Source organism: Sminthopsis crassicaudata, chromosome 2 (genome assembly GCF_048593235.1).
Source record: "Sminthopsis crassicaudata isolate SCR6 chromosome 2, ASM4859323v1, whole genome shotgun sequence".
Taxonomy (NCBI): domain Eukaryota; kingdom Metazoa; phylum Chordata; class Mammalia; order Dasyuromorphia; family Dasyuridae; genus Sminthopsis; species Sminthopsis crassicaudata.
The window spans coordinates 207,634,897-207,662,040 of NC_133618.1; the positions used below are offsets into that span (position 1 = coordinate 207,634,897).

Sequence of the window (27,144 nt, forward strand, 5' to 3'; positions counted from 1 at the left end):
CCCCTCCAGGCAAGTGATGGGAGCCCACTGTCTGAATCATTTAACTCCATGCTGGACAAAGGCTTGGAGAATATGCCCAAAGAAACCTCTGTACTTAGATGGGATGGGACCATGAATATGTGGGGGTGGGGGCTGACATCATGGATCATTTATAGCTCTCATTGTGCTTCAGAGGAAAGGCTGATAGATTTTAAGTCAGGGGATCTGAGTTCAAATTTTGCCTATGGTTTTTACTACCTTTGTGACCTTAGATCCATCTCTTATCCACTCAGCTCTTTCAGTGCTAAAAACAAATAGATTGTACAATCTAGATTGAACAGCTACTTAGTAAAGTGGATAAAGTACTGGGTTTGTAATCACAAAGACTCATCTTCTGGAATTCAGACCTGGCCTCAGACCTTCATTAGCTATGTGACTGGACAAGTTATTTAATTCTGCTTGCCTCAGTTTCCTGATAGGTAAATTGATCTGGAGAAAGAAATGGCAAATCACTCCAATATCTCTTCCAAGAAAACCCCAAATAGGGTCACAAAGAGTGGGATATAACTGAAATGACTGAATAACAACATAGACTCTAAGGTCCGTTCTCATTATAAATATATTATCCTACATCTCTTCCTTTTCCACTCAGGCTGACTTCAGCTACTCCCTGACAGCGGATTTTCATTAAAGGGAAGCAACCGGGCACCAGAAGTTATTGAAAACTAGGGTACAAAATTTCCCAATTTTGCCTTGAGCTGTCCTTGAGTGGAAAGTGCCAGCTAGGTATGTGAAAAAGCTGAGTGGGCTGCAGTGAATCAATGGAATATTTTTTAAACTGTGTCAAGGAAAATGCATAAAAACATTGAAGACCAGTATAATATATTCCAATCTGAACAAGGCAGATTTTAAACTTCATTTCCACCCCCAACCCTCCCACCTAAATGAAAATTAAGAGTCACTTTCAGATAGGGACAAACTTATTTCTGCAACCCTAAAGAAAATACATTCATCAATACAAATCAGCTACAGAATAACTCTCAAACAAATACAGAGTGTGTGATATTTGCTCCAGCCCTAGGCTGATAGTTTGTTGGGGGAGAATAAGGGGTGGTAGGAATTGGGAAGGGGGATTTAGAAAGGGGCTTTCTGCTTCTTTGGATTGCTTTACAATTCAGTGTGAAAGTGAAATCCTCAGGTTTTCCCAGGGCTTCTGTCCAATAAAATGCCTGGACATTACTGGCTTAAACAGAATACCACCCTGCCAACACCCTGCCAACATCGACCCACCCATATCAGCTGTCTTCTGGGTGCAAACACTGACGGCATCCCTTCTGCCCACCCCACCCCCTTTCCCCACCTGCTAGCTCCCTTCCTCCTTTTTGTGGCAACTTTGGATTCCTAACCCTCCCCCTTTTCTTTCCCCATCCCCATGCTCACCCCTCCCTACAGCACCTGCTCTAATGCTTAGCTAATAATGTACTAGGCTTGGTGCTGTTCAAATATAGTCTATAAATCTAATTCTAATTTCCACAGTAAGAAAATTGGAAGCAATTTTAATAAGCTCAGACCCCTCCCACATACTGCTTCTTTGCTTTTCTCTCAACGTTAATGAGAACTTAGGGGAAAAAATGCTTTAAATCTCCCTGAGTGTATTCTCTTGTTCCCTTGAATGTCAGGGTGATAGGAATAAAGCTTGTTTTTGTCCATTTTTTGTTCTCTACACTGAGGCAAATGAGATTAAAAAAATATTCCAAATGGATCAATAATCAAAATTCTTTTTTAAATTCACATGCCAAAAAAAGAGAAAAGGAATATACTTATCTGATTTAGTTATCACAACTGTACGGAAGATAATTTTAACTCTATTAAATAAATAGGTTAAATGACAGAACAGAAAATATATGGAGCTCCTTTTCAATTCTAAATCTAAGATGATTATATCAAAATGGAGTTTCTGAACAACAAAAAATGAAGCATGCAGAATAAAATATAGCATAAAAGATCAGGAAAAGTATTTGTGATAAATGTTTCTTCAGTACTTTATATTTCAATCGATCTATCGCCTCACTGATTTAAGTACTCCATCTAATGGTGCAACCTACCCATACCTTTTCATCTGATATAATTATTTTCCATTTCCTTTCATAATTTCTACCTCAAATATCTACCCAACTTATTGAACACTGCCTTCCAACATTTTAACTTTTTATGTATACTTGTGCAGCACACAAGTTACTAATTTACTATCTCTTACTCTCATTATATGGCCAGCTCATCTTTTCTGATAATAGATTTTCTGTTTAGCCTGTATACCACTTATGAATAAATTATCAACAAGACTCCGAGCCTACCAACACTACAACATGCCTCTCAATCCCCTTTTGTTGTCCCCTTTTGTCACCAGCAATTTCGACTCTTTGGATACTGTAGCATTCTATGATTTAAGGCATCCTACCATTGGGAAATATGTTGTTAAAAACAAGTCAACAAACATTTGTTAAACTGTTACTATGTATCAGTTACTATGCTAGGCACTAGGGAGCAAAGACAGGCAAAGATGAGTGTCTGCTGCCAAAGAGCTCCTAGTAATGGTGATGGAGATAATTTCAGAGGGACAGCACCCTTAAGGGGAACCAGGAACTACTTCTTGAAAAAAATATTTTAGCTGACTTGAAGGAAGCCATGGAGAAAAAAGGGGGTGGGAACAAGGAAGAATAGCTTTATAGGCATGGCAACAGCCAGTGAAAATACACTGAGCTGGTATAGGGAATGTCCTATTTGAGGAACAGGAAGGAGGTCAGCCTAGCTGGATTCTAGAGTATGTGGAAAAGAATCAAACGTAAAAAAAAGATTAGAAAGGTAGGAAGAGCCCCAAGTTGTGAAGGATTTTTCTTATTATCAGGAAGAACCTTTTTATCTTTAGAAATATTGTGCAATGACCCAAATATGATCTGATCTTACCTCTTTTCTCTGTTTAATCAAATGCATCCTCGATGTTTTTTCCAAGGTTTATTCCCATCCCACTACATATAACAGTTTGGATAACGAGCATTTTTTGCTGATTTTTTTTCTCTTTTGGAACCTCACTCTTTTGAGTGGCTGCATTTATCATTAGGGAGACCTCATAATATTTTTGTCCTGACATAATGAGCACTGTGTCATTCAAAAACAAGAGAATGTGAAGGACCTCACCAGCTCATGGGAAAGGGAACCTCCCTTCCATCTGAACTTCACCTGAATCCCAGCACTGAGTATTTTTCAAGCATAGCTCCTTTTTTACTGCCTTGCTTCATGTTGCTTATCAGAGGATCATTAATAGTCTGACTGCAACTACCAAGGAATCTGCTATCATACTAAGATAGGGACAGGAAACACCTTGTTGGAAGAGAACTTTTAAGGCTGATTTTTTTTTTTTTTTGTGAGTCAAATTTTTTTTCCTTATCAGTAAACAATATACACAGTTGGATTTTGAATTTTTTACACCTTTCAGTCAACTGTGTGACTAAACATGTGGTCTGCTGTAGAAAATCATTTATGAAAACCTGAACGTACTCCCCTCTCATAGCTTTGTCAAGGTCACCTTTGATATGTGGAGGGTTCATCGCTTTTAATACACATACACACATTATTATTTCCTTCTATTGCCCTCTTCCCCTGGAAAATAAAATAAAAACAAGCTTTTGTAACAAATATGCTTCAAGCAAAGCAAGTTCCCACATACCCAAAATCTATATAATATAATCTACTATCTCTTGCTCTGATTATATGACCAACTCATGCCTCACATTGCAAATCTGGGCTGTCACCTCTCTGTCAGGAGGTGGCAGTATTCTAAGACATTAGTGCTCTGGATCATAGGTGAGCATTGTGTTCATCAGAATTGTCCTTCAAAATTGTTTGTTTTACAATGTTATTGATACAGAATAAGTCATTCTCCTGACCCTATTCATTTCATTCTATACCAATTCATACTAGTATTCCCGGATTTTCTGAAATTCTCATCATTTCTTACAGCACATTATATTATTTATATTCATATGTCATAATTTGTCCAGCTATTCCCCAGATAATGAGGGAATAGTTCTGTGTGGTTATTTCTCAAAAAATACCATAGCTATAAGAAGGGTTAGTAGATATTGATGTCTACTTGATCATCTTTGGGGTTTGATGAATAATAAAATCATAAGCAAATTTTTCCCAACTGTTCTTACATCTTCTCCTTTGAATATCTTGAAAATCGATTGCGCAGTGCTTATAAAGCTGTGTCAGGCCCAGCATGGACTGGGTCTGGTCTAGCAGTTCCTACTACTCTTGACTTTTTAAAGAGTCATTTGTCTTCCCAATTCCATTTATGATGAGAATATTTATATTAGCATGGTTCATTTCCTCCCCTAGTAAAGCCATTGGTTATTGGATGAGGATCTCATATTTAAAATTCCAAGTTAAATAAGCTATAAATAAAAGTGTTTTTTTTAAATAAACAAAAATTTTGTATTCTTAGCCTATTTTAAAAACTTTTCTGCCATTCAGGCACACTTACTCCAGAGGTGGAGAGGTCTCAGTGCAGAACCAAGAGCCATATTTTTTATTTGTTTGTTTCATAGATTGCCATAGATAAGGGATTCATCAGTTAGTGATCAAAAAGATGGTAATGAACCTCACTATATTTATCTAGGCTGGTCCTCAATTAGCAGATAGAGTGTGAAGTCAAGATTATACTCAAACCCTTTCTACATACTTAGAACCTGTATTCTCTTGGAATAATTTTGAGAAATCAGGCTCATTTTCATGCTAAAACAACATATAAAAACAAGATTTTTGTGGAGATTACAAGAAATAGACCTGATAAAAGTCAAACTTCCTCAAATTTATAATTAGCAGAACTGTACAAGAGTTAGGTACTTTTTCCACCTTGTTGACTGTGGAACCAGAGACCTAAGTCAAAATCTCACTTGTGACACATATTACTTGTGTTTGTGGAGGAAGCTAGTGATTCAATACATATTAACTCTGGACTCCAATCAAGAAACCCTTGATTTCAAATTTGACCTCAGATACTTCCCAGATATGTGACTTCCAAGAAGTCACTTAACATTATCTGCCTCAGGTTCTTGAATTGTAAAATGAGAATAATAATAGCAAAGACTTCTTAGAGGTTCTGTGAGGATCATAGGAGATAATATATGTAAAATAAATTTGGTACACAGAATCTGGCACTTGTGTGTGTTTAATAAATAGTTTTTTTCTTTCTTTTCTTCCTTTCTGTATGACTATGGGGCAAGTCAACCAACCTTTTGGGACTCAGTTAACTTAGAAATAAAATGAGGGGGCATACTACTTAAGTTAGTGTGGATTATTATTCAGTGGATTTATGATGATCTAATTGATAAGTGGTCAGTTCTTGAAAGAGGGAATTAACCATAAATTACCCATAACTACCTGGAAAATTATCCAAATTATAGCAATCAGAGAGGTACCATAATTCAGAGGACAGAGGACCAGCTTCAGAATATATACATATATATGTGTAGACATACATGCACATGCATGTGTGTATGTATGTATGTATGCATTTACATTGGTTCTGTGACCCTTGGTTTGGTATAGGGAGCTTCCTCCGGCAATAAATCCACCGTTTAGACAAAGAGAAATAATAATAATGAGAAAAATGCAAATTAAAACAACTCTGTTCTCTTTAAATGGATTATGTTGATAAATTTTGGTTTTTTTTTTTTTTTTTTTTTTTTGAGACTGAGTCTTCTTATGTCATCTGGACTAGAAGTGCAAAGATCACTCATGGACCTGAGTCCAATGTTGATTAATATGGAAATTTTAATCTGCTCTATTTTTTCAACTTGGATCAGTTCCCTTCACCTCAGGCAGCCTGGTAACCCTCCACCCTGCAGGGCCCACCATATTCATGTTAGATTTAGCATTTGAAAATGGCAACCACTCAGAACTCCCTAATTCCCCTAACTCATGTAATCTACCAGCTTCAGCCTCCCCAACAGCAAGATCTATACAAATGGTACCACTCAGCCAAAGTTAATCTGAAATGATAAAATATCATCCTGGTAAAGCATGCCAAGGCAATACTCAGACTGACAGCATCCCTGCCACACTTCCCTTATGAGTTCATTCAAGATCATTGCTTTAATACCAATAATTGTTAGTTATATTTATACCCATCATGTGTATAAAAGCAGTCGAAGATCATTCAGCAGATGAGGATTAGAAAAAGTTCAGCCTAGGGGGAACTAGTGTTCCTGAGTTGTTCAGAATTCCTATTAATCTGTAAAATGTCTTTTAGATCCTGCACTGCTATCCTAAAGAGTACAGGAGCAGAGAGGAGCAGTATCTCTTTTTAGTAGTAATATCCTTTTAATCTTTTGGTACAAAAATACTTATTTAGATGATATTTGATGGGAAAAACATGTACTGTTGCATTCCATTCCCAAACTGGAATCACTGGAATGGTTTAAGTTAAGCTTAAACTCTCAAAATATTTAGTGTTAGTTAACAAAATTGAATTACAATGTGACCTTCTAGTTAATTTCCTGGTTGAAGTGGGGAAAAGGTAATGCTGGGTGGGGAATTCAGATTATTTCCCCAAAAAAGGTCAGAAAGTACAGACTAAAGGCCAGTGAACTTGACGTTGGTTCCTGAGAAAATTCTAGAATAGATCATTTAAGAAATGGGTGATAAACATCTCAAAAGGGAATGGATCGTTATGAATTCTAGCATGGCTTCATTAAGAACAAGTACTGCCAGCCTGACCTCATTTCCTTTGTTTGATGTAGATAGTAGATCAGGAATGTTACTGCTGGTACAGTTTTCCTAGATTTTATCAAAAATGTTGATAAAGTATCACGTTATTCTGTTGGAATGTTATTCTTCTGGAAAAGATGGAGAGAAATAAAATAGAGATGGACCCAGAGCTGGTTGGATGGTCAGACCCAAAGAATTAATGGTTCAGTGTCAGTACTGTAGCTGAGGACCCACGAGATCCAAGCCAGCCTCTAACTCCAAGTGACTAGCCTGTGTCAGGGATAAGTTGATCCTGCCCTTTGGAAGTGCCGTACCTGAGGGTGTCAGATTTTAGCTATGGGAATCCTTTGTCACAAAACTGTAAAGACCTGAGCAGAGTAATTTGTAGAATTCAAACAAGAATTGGGACAACTCCAGTGGCTAGCTGGAAAAAAAAAATATGATTGCCAACACAAACAGATGCTTGGCTCTGTGCCATTTTACATTTTTAAGTGATTTAGATAAAAACACAAATAACACAGATGTAATTATCACCAAATTTGAAAGAAGGAAGAAAGGAAGAAAAGGAGGGAGGGAGGAAAGTAGGAAGAAAGGAAGGGAGAAAGGAAGCAAGGAAGGAAGGAAGAAAAGGAGAGAAAAAAAAGAAAGAAGGAAGGAAAGAAGAAAAGGAAGGAAGGAAGAGAGAAAGAGAAAGAAAGAGAGACACACACAGACAGACAGACAGACAGACAGAGACAGAGAAAGACACAGAGAGAGAGAGAGAGAGAGAGAGAGAGAGAGAGAGAGAGAGAGAGAGAGAGAGAGAGATGAAGGGAGGAAGGAAGGAATGGAGAAACTTCACAAGTATAAAGGATATAGATTAATTAGATATCAGTTGTCCTGTAAAAGTTTAGGATGTTTTAGTATACCGCAAGCCCAATACAAGTCAGTAGTGTGATTTGATAGCCAAAAAACTGTAATATGCTATTGTGGTCCATTAAGAACTTCCAGGAAGGGGCAGCTAGGTGGTGCAGTGGCTAGAACACCAGCCCTTAAGTCAGGAGGACTTCAAATCTAATCTCAGACACTTAATACTTCCTAGCTGTGTGACTCCAGGCAAATCACTTAACCCCAACTACCTTAGCCAAAAAAAAAAAAAAAAAAAAAAAAAAAAAAAAAATTAAGGGCACTTAGCTATTTACTATTGGGTGCCACAGTTTTAAAAAAAGACATTAACCACCTAGAATATACATAGAGGGTAAGTGAAGTGGTTAAAGGTCTTAACTCCTGATATACAGGAATTGTTTTAAGGACAGAACACGTGAAGAAGAAAAGACTCAAGGAAATATATGATAGCTATCTTCAAGTATTTGAAGGACTGTCATATGGAACAAGGATTATATTTATACCATTGGCCCTAAAAAGCTAAATCAATTATCAGAGAAAACAATAGCAGCAGCAACTTCCTAATAATTAGAGCTGAATAAAAGTATAATGCTCTTTATCATATCAGAAGGTAATGTGTTCCTCTTCCACGCAGTCTCCAAGAAAGACTCCAAGCAGAGGCTATGTGATTTCTTAGGCATATTGAAATAAAGATTCTTTTTCATCGAGTCTTTTTAGATTAGATGGCCAATGAGATATTTTACAGCTCTTAAATTGTGTGATTCTGTAAATGGGTGGCCAGGATTCTGGTGGTTTGTAGTTACTGTATTTTTAGGTATACATAAGGCTTTCTCTCCCTGGGAAAAAAGAGAGGAACCCCACTGACTCTGTAAGATTTCCTTCTGCAGCTGGTTCTAAAGTACAAATCAAATGGGTTTAGGGAACTGGATCCAAGCTGACCTCTAACCCGAACTGACTAGTCTGTGTCAGGAATAATTAGATCCTGCCTTTTGGAAGGTGCCATACCTGAGGGTGTCAGATTTTAGATATGGGAATCCTTTGTCACAAGACTGCAAAAGCTTGAGCAGAGTAATTTGTACAATGCAAGCAAGAATTGGGACAACTCCATATTTTGGAAAAAAAATATATAATTGCCAACACAAACAGATGCTCTGGGGATGACGGGAAGAGGCACTGAGCCCACTGCCGTGTTAGGTGGAGAGTAACGATGCCTTCTCCCAAAAGCAGCCTTGAGTTGGCTCGTGAAATATGAGATCTTAAAGTATAAAAGATTACTAAATTTTTGTGGAAGAAAAGGGATCTTCTAATTGGCTTATTGACCATCTTGAGACCCTGGACAATGTGAAAGGGAGAAAAAAGAGGGCAATGACCCCCCCCCCCCCCGTGGAGACCTTAAAGATGGAAGGATTTTGTGTCACCTACCTGATGGGGATACTGGAGATGGGGGTGGAGACTGGTTGATTGGTGGGCCAGGGAACACTAAATTGGTGGCGCTATGGTGTAAGTCTGCAAAGATACCAAGAGAGACTGTATGCAAGTCTTATGATCTCTTACCTACTTCTCTACAGATGACCCTGTCAAATAATGGGAACTGGTGCTTGTTTGTGTTAAAGGTTGTTACTAGTTCCATGGGCCTGATTTTTCTGATGCTGCTCTTTTTCATCACTATTGGTTCACATTAGGAGACTTACTTTGAGTTCCTTCTTCCCACTCAATGGACTGTATTTTTTCAGAAATTTTATATTTTTTGTTGTTTCTCTCTTCTTATTGTTTATATTGGACTTTTCTTCATATGCTACTTATATTAGGGTTCTTCCTAGGATCATAAATATTTTAAGGGATAGAAAATCACCAGAGGATTTGGAGGACCTTGCCAGCAAAGGGTGAGATGTTATGTGTTATGATGGAAATAACATTTATGTAGGTTGGTAACCCTTTTTTAAGGTGGCAAAAAAAAGATATCTCAAGAATTTGATTGTTCCAGAGAACTAGGGAGTAAAAAAAGTCAGCATTATGGTTTTCCAAAAGTTGGATAGCTCTCATTGTCCTGTGGAATGTCCTTATGACCTAATATTCCTGCCTGGTGGAGGTAGAGGGGAATAGTGCATAGTTTTTAGTAATTATATCTATGTAATACTGTGTTGTAAATAAAGGCATTCTAATTATATTTCAGATCCGGAAGGGTTTCATTGCATTCTATCACCAAATTGCCCTGAGACTGGGCCAGGATAGTGTGCTTTTCTACTGTACTTTGAATTAGCTAAAACTTTGACTTTTCCAAAGTAGCTCTACTGCCACAGAACATGAGTAGGAGAATATTAGGAATTGTGTGTGTGTGATTGTGAGGATTTTGATGTGACCGAGAATACTATGCAGCTTTCCAAATGCAACCCATCCCAATTTCTTCCTAATTAGAGGTCTCTGAGAAAGGACCAGATAAGCTTTGTTATACCTGGGATGTGCTGAATCAGATGACCACTGATTTATCTTCAGACTTGCAAATTCTTTGATTCCTATTCTATTCAACTCTTGGGCTAGCTCATCATTCATCTATGATGCTTTTCCATGTGCATGAGTGGACTAACCCAACAGAGAGCCTATCTAGTTTCATGTCATAGTTTAGGCAATATGTGATCTTCCTCCACTTGGTTTTCCAGTGTGGATAACCAGTATAATTTCTTTTGAGCTATTATGGATCTCATTAGCATCTGTTAAGTGGGTATATTAACATCTATCCTTCTTATTGTTCAGTCATTTTCAGCTGGGTTCTAGTCTTTGTGACTCTATTTGGGAATTTCTTGGCATAGATACTAGAGGGGTTTTCCATGAATACAAGCCATTTTGTTATTAAAAGTTATTATATATTTATAAATATATCCATATATATATATATATATGTTATAAGTTTTCAAGTCAAGGTCAGCTGAGGTCACTACTTGTTTGCTACACTTTCCTGAATTAATACATTTCTTTCTCTAATTTATTTTACAAATGAGAAAATTGAGGAAAATAGGGTTAAGTGACTTGCCCAGAGTCACATATCTAGTAAGTTTCTGAGCCTGGATTTGAACTCATTTAGATGGGTCTTTCTAACTCCATGCCTGGTACTGTGCTACTTAGCTACCTTACCTACACCCTCTCTACCTCATTGGAGTAATATGAGGCCCAAATGAGATATAAAATATCAAATCAATATAAGCTACTTTATTAATAACAAATAATAAATCATTACTATTATTGAAATTATCATTGTCATTAAAATAATCATTATTGCTATTATTTATGATAATAGTGATTATATTATAGTATGTAATTAAGTAATTAATAATGGTGATAATGATGATGATAATAATAGTCTCTTTTTAATAGTCTTGTGATTTCATTAGTTTAGGAAATTCCCAATGGAGTTTCCTGTACCAATAAAATCACAACTCCAAGAAAAAGTTGTTATTATAATAATAATAATAATTATTAAAGAATGTAATTTGATAGTCGGCATCCTTTCATGGTTTGGGTCCCTAATCAGATGGCACTAATCTCTGAGAAACAGACACCCAGCAAGATTTTTATGATGTACAGACCCTTGGAGAAGCTGGCAAAGAACATACTCAAACATAACAATTGAGTTACAGATCTAATTTTTTTTAATCTCATAGAAACCTTGTACATAGTGGCACTTAATAAATATTTGTTAGCTTATTGATCCCATGTGTTGATAGAGCACTTATCTCTTCCTCCACCAAAGATCCCATAGCATAGGGCCTGTCATCAGAATTGCCAGGAAGATATGTTTGTTATCTCTGATCAGGGCCATGGCTACTGCTTTCAAAGCTTTTTTTTTTTTCATTTTGTGTATTTTCAGGGGCCTGAAGTTCTAATTAAGTACTTTATCTTCTTTTACTAGGAACCTTTGAATAGAGACCAAAAAAAAAGACAGACTAGACTAAGAGTCAGAAGAAAGGAATCCTAGACCCATCGATTGCACTACATTAATTGTGTGAGCTCATGTGGATCACTTCAGTATCAATGGACCTCAGTATCTTCATCTGTAAAATGAAGGGATTGGACTTAATGGCTCTCAAAGGTCCTTTTCAGTTCTGAATTTTATGGATCAATGAACTCCTTCACTTCATAGATGAAGATGTTTATCCATATAAGTAGAGACAGGGCTAAGGTTTAGGTTTCCAGACTTTGGGATAGCATTCTTGTCAATTTTGATGAATTAACTTTCAGCACCGATTTAGGTATCTGTCCCACTAAATAGAAGAGGGGTCTGAGTAATAGGCCAGAGGAAATGACATTAATGGCCAGCCCAAGTAAGAAAACAGGAAGGAGAAAACCAACAAAATGAAGGGTTTATATAGGAAAATAATAGGAAATGATGCTTGAAAGTAAGTAGGTACCACATCATGAAGGGTCTTGATGCTTGTTGAGTAGCTAATGAGATATGGTAGGCTTTGGATCAGAAGAGTGATATAATCAGTGTTGTAGTTGAGGAAGAGGAATACAACAATAAGATGGATTGGATAGGGACAGGACTAAAGTCAAGAGGATGAGTTAGGAAGCTGTTCTTTAATAGTCTAAGCATGAAAGAAGTAATGAGGATTTAAACTAGAGTGAAAGCAGTCAGTGAAAATGAAAAATGTGCCTTTGATAGTATACTGGAAGGAGCACTGAACTGGGTTCCAGAACCCTTAGGTTATATATAGTCTCCTTTGTGTTAAGCCACTATATATGTTGGTCAAGTTATTTCATCGTTCTGTTTCAGAGTTTTCTAATCTTAAAATAATAATAGTTACCATTTACATATCATTTAGAAAGCCATCTAAAATATTTACAAAACCCTTTTCATCAAAGTTACCCTGTAGGATTGGCAGGGCTAGTGTAACAATCAATGACATTTTACAGATGAAGAAACTGAAATTTAGAGAGACCAAAGGACTTTCCCCAAATCATTGACCAGCCAATTCGATTTGTTACCTCTATGCAGTGACCAGATGCACCAGAGGGAGCAGAGAAGAGGGAGAAGGAGGAAATACCTGTCAGGGCGGGTGTCCCGGATAGCCCGATTACTGGGGATCCGATCGCTCTCCCGCTGGTTGAAGGAGTACAGCTTATAGGGATCCTGGCCGACTTGCCACTTCTTAGCACTCAGGTACCGCCGCTCCTCAAACTCGTCCCACAAGTCACCCCAGTCACTCTCCAAGGCCTGTGTGACATGAACATGCACTTGGTGAGAACTGAGCAGTGACCACCTGGAATCCTCCATACCTCCCCAACCTCAGGAGAGAGCCCAGAGCAGGCAGGAGCTGCCTCACAGACCCTCAGTCCGGGCAAGATACAGAGGGGCCCTTCTGGGCAGGCCTAGCCTGTCCTCAGCAGCCCAGGACAGAAGACATCAAACCTTTCCTGAATGGGGTCTCTGCAGAATCCCTCCCACCCATCAACTCAAGAACTTTTTCCTGGTCTGTAGAACCAGAAAGAGTAGAGGAAAATGGATATAAATGCCGGAGTGTTGATTCATAATAACAGGTATAGCCAGTGAATACGAGCCACTACTGCATTTTGCTATTATAAGTTTTCAAGTTAAGGTCAGCTGAGATCACTACTTGTTTGCTTACTTTCCCAAATTCTTGATCTCTTTACCTTAGCAGCCCATATACTTGAGGGAATCTTTCTAATTAACCTCAGTACAGTCAAATTGCCACCCATCCACACCTTTGCTCCTATCCCAGGAAAGCTATCTGGAGGCTACAAATAATCTCTCTTGGATAATGGATAATACAAATAGTTTGGCAGAAACTAGGTATAAACCAACATTTCACATAAAATCAAATGGGTAAATGATTTAGACATAGAGATTGATACCATAAGCAAGTTAGGAGACCACAGAATAGTTTACCTATCAGATCTACAGAGAAGAATTTATGACGAAATAAGAGATACAAATATTACAAAATGCAAAATGGAGAATTTTGGTTACATTACCTTAAAATATTTTTGCACTAATAAAACCAAGCAAGATTAGAAGGAAAGCAGAAAGATTTACAGCAAGCATCTCTGAAAAAGACCTCGTTTCTCAAATATATAGAGAACTGAGTCAAATTTATAAGAATAAAAGTCATTTTCCAGTTGATAAATGGTCAAAGGATATGAACAAGCAGTTTTCAATTGAAAAAATTAAATCTATCTATTGTCATATGAATAACTGCTCTAAATCACTCTTGATTACAGAAATGAAAATTAAAACAATTCTAAGATACCATCTCATATCTATCAGATTGGCTAATATGACAAAAAGGGAAATTGATAAATGTTGGTGAGGATGTGAGAAAACTGGGATACTAAAGCACTGTTGGTGGGGCTGTGAACTGATCTAACCATTCCAGAGAGCAATCTGCCCAAAGAACTATAAAATTGTGTGTGTATCCTATGGACCAGAAATAACCACTATTAGGTCTGTAAACAAAGAGATCATAAAAAAAGAAAAAGGACCTACATGTATAAAACTGTTTATAGCAGCTCTCTTTGTGGTGAGAGAGAATTGACAATTGAGAGAATGTCCATCAACTGGGGTGTGGTTGAACAAGTTTGTTGTATATAAATATAATGGAATACTATTATGTTACAAGAATTAATGAGCAGGCAGAATTCAGAAAAAACCTGGAAAGATATACACGCAGTGGAAAGAAACAGGAGGACATTGTACAAAGATAAACTATGATTGATTTAATTTTTCTCAGCAAAAAAATGACCCTAAAGATAATTCCAAAAGATTCATGATGGAAAATGCTATCCCCATCCAGAGAAAGATCTATGGAGTTTGAATGCACATCAAAACATACTATTTTCACTTTTTTTTTTTTTTTGCAACTTTTCCCTTTTCTGTTTCTTTTACCATAGGACTAATTAGAAGTACATTTATATGATTGCAATGTATAACCTGTTAGATTGCTTGTCCTCTTGGGGAGGAAGGATGAAAGGGAAGGAGAAATAATTTGAAACTCAAAACCTTATTTAAAAATTAATATTGAAAACTATTATTGCATATATTTGGGGAAAATAAAATACTACTTACCAAAAAAAAGAAAACCTGATTCAAAAAGTACTGAGTCTTTGGACTACATTAAGACAACTAGTAAAATCAGTAGTACCCTCAGGAGGATGCATATTCCCAAGGTCACTAGTTGGCAACTGGATTCTGTCCCTAAACATGAGGGATAATAGCTTGGATTTGATATTATTATAGAGAAGGGAAAGGTGCTTACTATTATTATTATTATTATTAGTGCTCATTATCATATTAAATACTTGCTTACTAAGTGATTTTAGATAATTTTTAAACTTTCTTTTAAATTATGTATCTTATTTGATCCTCACAATAACCCTATGAGATAGATACCTTTATTGTCCTTATTTTCCAGCTGAGGAAACTGAGATATGCAGAGATTAAATGGTCATTGGTTACACAGTTAATATGAGTCTGGATTTGAACTTAGGACTTCTGACTAGATAATCATTCTGTTTTTTCCACTAAAATACTGAATTGCCTTCAATTATCACTATAAATATGGGGTTCTCACTCATATATTAAAATATGTTCCATAATACACTTATAAATAATATATATAATACATACATATATGTATGCATTATATATATTTATTTATATATGAACACATGCATATTTGCATGTTGTGAATTCTATCATGGTAGAGAACATGTTTTGGGCTCACTTTATATCCACACTCAGCACAGTGCTGATCTATCCTAAGTCCCCAATAAATGCTTGTTGACTAACTTAAATCTTCTGTAATACTACTGGATTTATCTGCAGCTACCTGTATCCCAAGAGGGAACTTAGAGAAACTGGTCTGCATGGCCTACAAGAAATAATGTTGGTTTGGAGTTAGAAAGCCTAGTTCTGCATCTTACTACCTGCATGATCTTGGACAAGATACTATTCTTTAAGGGTATTAGTTTCCTCCTATAAGAAATGAGAGGGTTGGACCAAGATGAATTCTAGAATCCTTTCCAGCTCTAAATCTATGACCCTGTAATCAAAAGGCAGTCAGTCGCATCCCATCAATGACAAGGGTATAGTTTCCACATCTCAAGGACCTAAACAAGGTGAAACCCACAAGAAAGATGGTACCCTGACAGCTGTCTAGCTCCTGTGGACAACCACAGATGATGGGTAACAGGGGAGACAGATCCCAATAGGTTCATTCATTCCAGACTTAAAGAAAGCTGTGACCTTATCTAATAATTGATCTCTTCCTCTTTGTTAACTCCTTTGGAAACCAGGGTACTCTTGCTAATAGCACAAAATGAGGTGATTTTTATCCAATAATGGATTTTATTAATGTTGGGTGATAGGGCTGTTGTATTAATGGACTTGGAGGAGGGGAGAATGTAGGTGGATGGAGGGCAGGGAATAGATGTGGTATTTTCTGGGGGCTGCTCGGTCATTGTATAGCAAGGGATGGATCTAGTTTCCAAAGCTGTAACCACCAGTCAGAATCATAGTAACACAAAACTTTAAGACTACAAAATAACTCAGAAATCACCAGTCCACCCCCACATTAAATGCACGAGGAAGTTGGAAATGTTAAACAGAAGAGGATTTGCCCAGTTCTTAATATCAAGGATTTTTTTGTGGGTTTTTTTAAAAATTTCATGATTTTGTCACAATCATTTTGTTTCCAAGAATATGTGCACCATCCTAAATGATTTTCCATTATAGGCATGCCCAGCCTAACTCGATCTCTGAAAATATGGCATTAGGTAAAAATGTTTCACAATGAGGCAATTAGTCATGTAGGAACCATTGTCTACACATACTCAGTAGGTTAAATGACATTGCAGCAGGGTCTGGCAACTGTCTTATTGGGATCTGGGTTATAATGGATTTGAGCAAGATTATTATAAATTCATATCGGTCAGGACAATGTCATATGGGAGAGAGGAAGCTTGTGATAATGGACAGAAAGCTGGTCCTGATGCCCGAAAGCCCTGAGTTCAAGGACTGCTCTAATACATAAGAGCTCTGCTGGGCAGTAAGTCATTTAATTGCTCCGTGTCCTCAGACAATTCTGAAAGACAACAGAAATTATAGATACTAGTGCCCAAGTGCACTAGTGAGTAATTCAAAAAGGCTGCTATCTGGGGTTATGTCTATTGCCCGTGGACAGCACCAGAAGTTGAAAAGCAGAGCACATATAGCCAGAAATGTAGAGAGGATGGAAAGGAACAAGCATTTATTAAGCATTTTAAAATATATTGGGTTTAACTCTCATACCATTTTATAGCTGAGGAAACTGAGGCAGAGAGAGGTATCTAAGGCTATCTGGCAGGCAACTGTTTAAGGTGGATTTCTCCTTCCTGACTCCCGGCTCAGTGCTGAGGATCTGAGGAGAGAGCGAATTTAACTAAATGGCCCCTTGACTTGGCCTGAATTCCCAAGGCCCCCCTGCAGACCCACTCATTGCAGGGAGCCAACAAAGACAGCCTGGTGTTTTCAACTTCAGGGATAATGAGGCAAACCACCCCCCACTCCCACCCCCACAGAGTCTGTTCCCTCAGAGGCAGCATGGGAAGCATCCTGAGCTCAGCTGAGATTGAATCCCAAGAAAGCTCTCGGCAGCAGCAGTAATGTTGGCAAGAGACATTGCAGAAGCAGCCCAACGGAGATGACACGAGGAGGCAAAATACTGCCTCCAATCATCACATAACCCAGAGCCCCCGAAGAAAACTCCCAAGAGCGGGAGCTTGGAGGACCTTCCCCAGGAATTCTTCCCCAGCAATAACAGCCAAGCATCTTTCTTTAGAAAAAAAGTGTGTTTTGAAACTCAGTTTTCATCTTCTGTTTCCCACAAAGAAAGAGGACACCTAAGAAACAGGTCCCTTACAGTTAAAGGGGTATCTTCTATTAATGGGGACTAGGGAAGAGACAGAGACAGAGATGGAGAGAGAGACAGAGAGACAGGGGAGATCTTCTGCTAAAGGGATGGATCCCATGGATCTGGTCTATGGCCAAGAGTTGCTAGATTCAGGGAAAGCAGGAGAAAGACAAGGCTTTTGCTTGCCCAAGGCAAGTTTTGAAAATGGTAGCTCCCCCCCCCCCCAATTTGAAAAACTCCAGCAGTCTTTTGTGTATTCCCATGCAGCCGCCTGAGGCTTGGAGTCTTCTCAGTAACATATGGGACTTGACTTATTACAAAATTAATACTTTGGTACCATGGAGAGGGGAATTTTCTGGCATCAAAAATATGCATTTTTAGCATGATATTGAAATGCCATTGCAGTCCTCCAACCTGAACTGCCTGCTGCACCCCTGAGATCTCCCACTTTGGCTCCTTGTTCTGTCTTCATTACACCCTGGTGCAGGTCCTGCCCAAGCACCAGGAATAGCCCTGGAGGGAGAGGAGAGAATATCGAAGTGAGGGAACAAAAGCCTGTCTCCCTCTCTCCTCACCCAGAGAACGGATTTTCTCCAGAGTCTGCTCAGGGCTCTGGAGGGCAGCAGTCTTATCTACTGGCTTTCAGAGCTAAATTAGGAGCTCACTTCAAAGTCTGGCTATTCACTCCACCTGTGCTGAATGCAGTGCTTCTGAGTCCTAATAAGAGCTCTCCACACAGCCCTGTCATTTCGCTGCTTCTGTTTGGCGGATGAATAGACTGAGATTCAGGGAGTTCGACGGCCACAGCCATAGGGACAGACCATTCACATCCTCCCCCACCCCCACCCTTCACCTCCCCACATGCTCCAGCTTAGTGCATTCCCATAACAGACACCCAAAGTATCCAATTGGTTTCCAAGCGAGCAAATCTTTCAATTTGATGACCAACCATAAGTTACCCCTTATTTTCCTTTTCATACATTGAAAAAAAAATTGGAGAGTTATGTTTCCAAGTCCTTTACTCCGAGTTCCTAACAACTCTCTTTCTTTAAAAATTTACTGCCCAATAATCTTTCTAATCTCTTCTTTGAAATGCAATCATTTACTCTCCTTTTCCTTAAAGCTAAGAAATCAAGAACAAATACAAATCTACAAAAGTTTGAAGTTTGTTTCAAATAAATCAAAATCAATCAATCAGTCCTCATTTGTTAAGTGCCTATTTCAAAACAGGCTGGGCTATGAAGACAAAAGCGAAACAGTCCATGTCCTCAAGAAGCTTACATTTTATCAAGGGTCAACAAAGTACACAGTGGAGACTACTACAAAATAAACACAAGGTCATTTGGGGAAGGAGAGCTCTAGCAGCCAGGGGATCAAGTCCCGCAGAAGGTGGTGGTCAAATAAAGTCTGAAAGGAAGAGATGGTTCCTAAAAAGAAGAGATGGGGAGGAAGGGCATTCCGGGCACAGCAATTTAGAAACAAGGCAGAGAATAATGTGTGTGTGTGGTGGTTAAGGAAAAGTAACAATGTACAATAAGATCCGTGGAGGCCAGACTATGAAGGGCTTTAAATGCCTGGGAAGTTTATTTATAAGGAGTTTCCTTAGAAAATCTTTAATGCCATTTGGTTTCTTATTCAGTCCTGATTATCTCCAACCTATAGCCCCAAATAATACTCAGTTTATTTTTCTGATTGGATTTTCTTCAACAGGAGGAAAGGAGAAAAACCTAAATGAAAGTAACTCCTAAGAGTCAAAAGATCTAGGTTTTACCTCTTCATCACTAACTACTCTGTGACTTTGCCCCGATGGCCACAGCTCTCTGAACCTTCAAGAGGAGAGGATTACAATTAGATGAATTCTCATTTCTTTTTCATTATTAGCATTTTTATGATTCCTGGAAAAGAATAAAGATCACTGACATTCACCTAGCATTATATGGTGGAGCTTGATCACACTGAAAATTAGTGGTGCAAGTGGATGAGGAAACAAACAGGTTCAGAAGGTAAGTGATCTGCCGAAGGTCACGCAGCAAAGAAGTAGTGGGCAAACCCAAACTTAGACCCATTTTTCTAATTTTAGTATTCTTTCCACTTTATCAGAAAGCTGCTTCTCCATGGGAAAGAATTTAGTCCATGGCATATCTAACAGCATAAAAATATACATATATATATATATATATATATATATGTTAGGATCCTACCATATAGAAGAGATAAGTTGTGTTTGAGTTTCAACCTGTGCTCAGGAACCAATCACAAAGCTCTTAGGCAATATTCTAAGTTTAGAGAAATGGGAGAAAGGCATAATGGACCCAACAGCTAGTTTTCAATGGTGTCTCCATGCTACGAGGGGCACAGAGGAAATCTCATTATTTCCATTATCAGAATGGAAAATTACAGATTCACAAACTACATTCAAGTCACCTCCCCAAAAGGATTTTATCTATACCTCACTGGGCATAAAATAAGTGGTCACCTGGTATAATTCCAAGACAACGATATTTGGGGAGGTAAAGAGAGGAATATAGATTGAGATTTGGAAGTCACCTTAGAGGTCATCTAATCTAACACCCTTCTTGTACAAATGACAAAGCTGGGACCCAGAGGAATGTAATGACTTGCTCAAGTATTACACTGATAGTAAATATGAGTAGTGATGGTATCCCACCATTCCTCATCCCTATAAATATGGCAACTCAAGCTCTATCTGCCAACTATGGAAAGCCCACATGAGGAAAAATGTTGAGTTAGTTGAGCTAAGCTCAATTTAAAAGTGAAGCATAAGAGGGAGGCAAACAAACCTATTGCTCATGCCAGACCACTCTGAGCTCAAAAATCCTCTTCCCTCTTTCAGGGACAGCACATAAATTATGGATTATTAGATAAGATCTTCATTTTAATATTTCCACCATGTATTATCACCTCTTCTTCTCCCTAGAATTCTGTCTGGGGAGTTATTTAACTGATGTGCAAAAATCTAAATTTAATTTATTATGATCTAACTCATTTTAGAAGCCAAATTACCCTGCGCTGGAGAAGGCTCAAGTCAATATTCCTCTTGGTTTTCTATTTATCTTCTGCACGGTGTTCCATCCTTCTCCTTAGTATTCATTTTATCTCATGTGCTGGTGATAAATTTTAATTTTCCTCAGAATTAGGCAATTGCTCCTTCAATGTTGTAGTTTAATGGTTGATATTAATTATATGAAACAGTCACTTCTTAAAGAGTTTGATAGATGGAATGAACATATAATAGAGGAGGGGAAGGGGAAAAAAAAGCTTTTCTCAGATCAAATTAGGAAGACACATAATTCAGAGGCTGTTTGTTCTTTTTCTCTTGCTTTATAGCCCAATGATTAGAAAATGGGCTGACTGGAACCTGTATGGACAGCATATTCTTAGGGTCATATGTTCTGAGCTGAAAGGGACCTACTCATTTTATAAACCAGGAAAAAAAGAAATGCAGAGAAATTGTGACCTGCCTCAAGGTTATACAGGTTATAAGTGGAGGGCTAAGATTTGAACTCAGATCTCTTAACTCCATGTTAATGTCTCTTTCTATGAAACCACATTGTCTTCCCATCCTCTTATGTATCTTCCTGGAGAATCTGCACATAAAAATTTCTGGGTCCAATTACAGTACTAAATGTTTTCACTTATTTACTGGCCAAGTCACATAATCTCTCTGGGGATGTTTTATCTTTCCCTTTCTTTCTCTAGAAGTTAAAAATAGTCCTTGGCACATTCATTTGCAGATGAGAACAAAAATATTTACTCTCACCACTCTAGTCCCTGACATATAAAGCTTGGAATGTCCCTTTACCCCCGGTGTCTGGTAGATAGCAGGAATTTGATAAAAGCTTGTTGATTGATTGAGTTTTAGGGAAAGAAAAAATTCTAATTAGTGAGACTAGGATTGTAGCTCTCCACAGCTCCGCAGAAAATCTTTGAAGGTTACTATGGTCTTAAAAATGTCTTTTGTTCTTCCATCATTAGAGTACAAGTCTCTCTCAACTTGGCTAGAAGTCTTAACTGGAACTGTTCTCTCCAAATTTACCAATAATCTCAACTGTTATATCTAATAGTCTTTTCTCAGTCCTCATCCTTCTTGTTTTCTCTGAAGTATCTGGCATTATTGATTATTCTCTCTTTCCTAGATACTCAGCTCATCTATGGGCCTTTTTACTTCATGACCTAGCCCCCAAACACTTTCCCAATCTTCACTCTGTAGTCTTTCTGTTTTCACAGGTGAGATTCCATCTTCCATGTATGTGATATCACACGCATTATCCCTACCTGTGGAGCACATTCTCACCTCAATTCCATTTCTGAAAGACATTTGTTTCTTTAAAAGCTCTGCTCAAATATTTTGTTCTGCACAAAGTTGTTCTCAAACTCCATAGTTGCTTCTGCTTCTTCTCCACCCTTACCCAAATCACCTTGCATCTATCTCACTTGTACCTGCAAATACACATCTCCCCTGGTTAGACTGTAAACTTCTTGAGGGAAGGGAACGTTTCTGCTTTTGTCTTCGTATCCCCAGAGTCTAGCAAAGTGCCTGGAAAATTGTAAGATTAGAACAAATTCTTGCTGATTGATTAACTGAAAGGTTCTTAATAGAAATCTTTCCACTGAAATCAGTGGCTGTAGCATGTACTCTGTAGTAATAGCCTTTGAGAACCTAGAATAATTTCCATTATATGGTGAGATACAGAAGTGAAGAAACTAACAAGTTTGCCTCCCACCCCCAAATGACTATATAAATATATTTATTTATTAATTGTATATATTGTTTCCTCCCTCCCAAATAAAGATTATCTCTTTCAGGACAGGGACTGGTTTATTTTTGCCTTTGTATCCCCAAAGTTTAAAATGGTCTTTGTCACATTGTTGTTTAATTGTTGTTATTTTCTTGTGTTCAACTCTATGAAATCTTATTTGGAATTTTCTCGGCAAATTATCATTTCCTTTTCCAATTAATTTTATGGACAACAAAACAGAGTCAAACAGGCTTAAGTTGCCCAGGATCACACAGCTAGTAAGTGTCTGAGGCCAAATTTAGAAGCAGGTCCTCTTGATTCCAGGACAGTGCTCTTATCTGCTGCACTATCTAAATGCCCTCTTGGCACACAATTGTACTTAAAAATGTTTTTTTCTTTGATCGATTGGAACAGAATTTAAAACTACTAAAACTACTGGAGTAGGGATGGAGAGTAGTGTCAGAGCCTAGCATGACAGTCATAAATGACTGGCTAAACTGCATTGGACTTCCTAGAAACCCCCAACTGTGAGGTTCAACATGCCTTCCCCAGTGGAGGAGAGGTCACTTTCTGACTAAAGAAACCTTCTCACAGATCTGTACTTTAATTCGTCTGCCCGTGAATTTGCAGAAATGGGAGATGCTCTAAAAGTGTGTTTGTGGCGGAAGGAGTGGAGTATTTAGTGATCATATTTCTCCCCCATCTTCTACATTAACTGCAGGTACCTGCATGCTTAGTCTAACAACTGATACCAAACAAAAGGTGCTAGAATCCCCTTCAGATGAGACAGGATGACTGTTGGTTCCACGGAATATCAAATAAAGGGGAACGTGGTTATCAGGATGGTGTGTTTGCCTACAGGTGGTCAGAGCAGAATGGGAAAAAGAATGAATTACAAAAGAAGATGGGTACAACGAAGACCTGCTATTTAACAGCTGGCATCTTAGCCAAGATGAAAAATAGGAAGTGGGGAACAGGAAGAGAGGAAACCAGCATTTATTAAATCCCTGCTAGCTGTGTGATCCCGCACAACTTAAGCCTGTTTGCCTCTGTTTTGTTGCTGTAAAATAAGTTGGAAAAGAAAAGTTGGGGATACAAAGGCAAAAATAAACCAGAACTAGGGGCAGCTAGGTGGCGCAGTGGGTAGAGCACCAGCCTGAATTCAGGAGGACCCGAGTTCAAATCTGGTCTCAGACACTTAACACTGCCTAGCTGTATGACCCTGGGCAAGTCACTTAACCCCAGCCTCAGAAAAAAAAAACAAAAAAAAAAAAAAACCCAGAACTGTCCTGAGAGAGATAATATTATTTTGGAAGAGAGGGTGCAATATATACAAAAAATAAATAAGAAGCTTGAATTGAATCAAAGTCTTCTTGAATTCAAACTCAGTGTTCTACCCACTGTTTCACCTAATTTCCTCTAAAGTCATATATTTGAGGGATGACTAAAGACAGAGGGATTCAATCACCTGGAACTAGAATGAGAAAAGAAAAGTCTAAGAGGTTCAGAGAAAGATCCTGTGCACCCAAACAACCCATAAAGATGGAATTCTGGAATCTATATTTTCTGAATAAATGCCTTCCTAAGGCTTTTCTCTCTATCTCTTTGTAAAGTTGGTTTTTACTTTTGCCCAGAAAACTGGCCTCTATGAAAGTTTTCACAGGATAGGAAAGTACTCTGGAGCAATGGAAAGCATGCAGAATATGGAGCCAGAGGAGTTGAATTAGTATCCCTTCTCTACTAGTCAAACTCCCTTATGCTCCAGAAGCAGAACCTGAAGCAGGTTAAAGTAACTCACTCTAAATTACTCGGTATGGTTTTAATCCTACAATGCTTGAAGTCATCTATTCCATTAAAGATTAATTTTTCCCCTTATAGGATTATACTCAGCTTTGTAGGATGTAGGATTGGTTGCAATTTTATATATTTTGCCTTTTGGAATATTGTATTTTCAACTCTTCTCTCATTTACAGAACCTTCCAGGCTTTGTGTGATTCTGACTGGCTCTTCTCAAGGAATTCTCCTTTCTGGTATTTGTTTGTTTGCTTGATTAATATTGAAATTCCAGATTTGGCTGTGGCGTTGCTGGGATTTTTCTTTGGCGGGGGGTGAGGGTGGGGCAGTAGGGGGTGGTTCTCTCTTTGACATGTTTTCTAGGTCAATTGATAGTTTTGATAGCAGAGAATCTTTTTTCATGTAGTTTGATTCATTCTGATATTTTTTGTAGTCTCTGGGAGATAACTGATTTCTATTTAGTCTGTTCTAATTTTCAGAAAGTAGGTTATTTGGGTAAGGCTTATCATTTTGTGTTCTAAAGCATTTATTCTTCTTCCAGTTCCTTCCTCTGGAACTTTTATTTCCTTTTCCCCTCTTGTTTCATTTCTTTTTAGTTATTTATGGAATCTTTGTGAAAAATCCATTTTCCCTTTGAATTTCTGCTCACAGGTGTGAAAGTATTTTCTTCTGGTTTTGATTTTTGGGTATCTGTATCTCTAAAATTCTTCAGAGTAGTTGGTATCTCCTATTTTATTATATCCTCTATTTCCTGAATTTATGGCTTTTTGCCCAGATAAAGCTGTGCTTTGGGGTAGAATTAGCATTCTACCCAACTTAAGGTTGGTCACTGGGCTATCCTTTTAGGATATGTCCACACTAACAGTATTGGTAAATTTTACCCATCTTTTCTCCTTCCCTACCCCCAATTTTGAAGAGGCACATCAGGACACAAGAGTAGGGACCCTGCCTCAGCATGCAAGCAGTTCACTGTCATTTCTGGTCGCTTTCCTAATCTATACCATGGATTTCCGAACATCTCAAGATTTCCCAGTAGGAGCTTTCTGTACATGCTGCCTCTGGATGCAGAACCTTGAAAGCTCCAGGTAAGTCTGGTCTGGCTCTGGTCCCTCTAGGAGACTTTCTTATTTACCTCTCCTATAGTGGTACTGGCTTTTCTGACCATCTGCCAGGCTTCTTGTTTATAGACTTCTGGCTGATGCTTGTTTACAGTATTTTTTTAAATGCAGCATAGAAATGGGTAAAATAATTTGCTGTGGTCTCTCTCGTTGGATTTCTTATCATCATTTTGGCCGATGCTATATTTAGGTTTTTACTGGAATAGTGTGGGAGCTGGCCTGCTTCTGATCGAGAAGCCATATTCCACTGAAGGTTTCCAAGGAGGGATAGGCCCTGGTCAGATCTATGCAAATCAGCAAGCTGTGACAGTAGTCCTCGGGCAGAAGCCCTGAACTTGGAGGAGTAGCACGGAGAGGGAAGGAGAAGGTAGGCTGGAGAGATGCTGGGGAGATAGAACTGATGATAATGAAGACTGGTGGTTGTGTAGTTCTACACAAGACCTCCAAAGACTTTATAAAATCTGAGTTGCACAATAGCCCCCAGGCAGAGAGCGCTCAGCAAAAATAATTATCATTCAGCTGATAAAGGAGAGAAAACATTTCAAGATAAGCATTGTAGTGCATTATTACTCAGCCAGGGAGGCCTAGAAAGGAGGCTCTGTGTGACCTCTAAAGTGATGACTTTTCTGAATGTGCAGAACTGGAATTGCAAGAGAACAGAACCAGAGGATGCACAAATCAGGCAGAGAAATGAGCCAAAGTGAAGGGCAAAGGCAGAACACTGAGGCCGAATAAGGCAGCAGATCTATTTAGTTTCTGCATTACAAATCACCAAGACAAAATTCTGGAACACCCCCTTCTTCTACCACAGTCCTCTAACTCCTAAAATAACATCCATGCATCCAAGAAAATGCTTCCTCCTGACTTTATCTTAAGGCTGCCGTTTCCCTAAATTATGTTCCCTTCCCTCAGACCAAGGAAACCCATGGAAATGCAGGACATAAAAGACCATCTGGATCTCAGGACAAGGAAAACACCAGATTTTTCTCCACACACTGCCATGGGTATCCTCACCAGAATATCTCCCTAACATCTCTGACTTCTAAACCTTTCTCTACCCAATAGCCACTACTTCAGCTCAGACCCTTATCACCTCTTCCCTAGAGCTTTGCAACAATTAATCTCTCTGCCTCAAGAACAATCTGCCCTCCACTCTGCTGCCCAAGTGATTTTTCTTAAGAACAAATCTGGCCCTGTCACTCCTCTACTCACTCAGCTCCAGTGATTTCCTATATTGCCTCTAGGTTTAAATAGAAATACCAATGCTCAGATTTTAAAGGCCTTTGCAACCTTGCCCCAAACTAGCTTTCTAGCCTCCCCTTCTCAATCCTGCGATCCAGTCAAATGGTCCTTTTCTCTGCTCCTCATACAAAGTACTCTCTCTCCCATCTTCATGCCTTTGTCTGGATGCTCCCCGTTCCTAGAACACTCTCTTTCCTCCCCTCTGCCTCCTAGAGTCCCTCCCTTCCTTAAAGCTCAGCTCAAGCACTAATTTCTACATTAAACTTCTCCGGGGCTGCCCACCCCAAGTAACTTTCCCAAATGACCTTGTCTTGAACTACTTTTATTTACCTTCTTTCTTTCTATTTATTCCTCATATACTATATGTGAATTTTTTATTCACATATTATTAGAATGTAAGCTTTAAGTGAATAGAGATGACTTCATTTATTCCACTTGTATTGTTTCCCCAGAACCCTGCATAGTGCAAGGAGTACACACTTCATAAAAGCTTGGTGATTGATTGACTGACATCCAAATGAGGATGAGAATTGGCAGAACATTACAAGATCTTAGAACACTTAGAATGGCACACTGTAGGCAGTTAATGATAAATTAATTGATAAAAATGGTGTAGACACTGATTTAACTCCTTCCTGGAAACAGAAAATCCAAGGTCTTTTTTTTTTTTTAAAGATCAAATAGATCTCACTC

At 38.4% G+C, this 27,144-nt stretch overlaps 1 protein-coding gene across 2 annotated transcripts in view; it reads right to left on the reverse strand.

The window, feature by feature from the left end:
• GALNT14 (polypeptide N-acetylgalactosaminyltransferase 14) overlaps positions 1 to 27,144 on the reverse strand; it is a 295,893-nt gene that overhangs the window by 124,205 nt on the left and 144,544 nt on the right. For both annotated transcript variants that reach the window (XM_074288126.1, XM_074288127.1), the window contains exon 2: positions 12,675 to 12,844. In XM_074288126.1, coding sequence (XP_074144227.1) covers positions 12,675 to 12,844 — 170 coding nt within the window. The remainder of the gene's footprint in view (positions 1 to 12,674; positions 12,845 to 27,144) is intronic.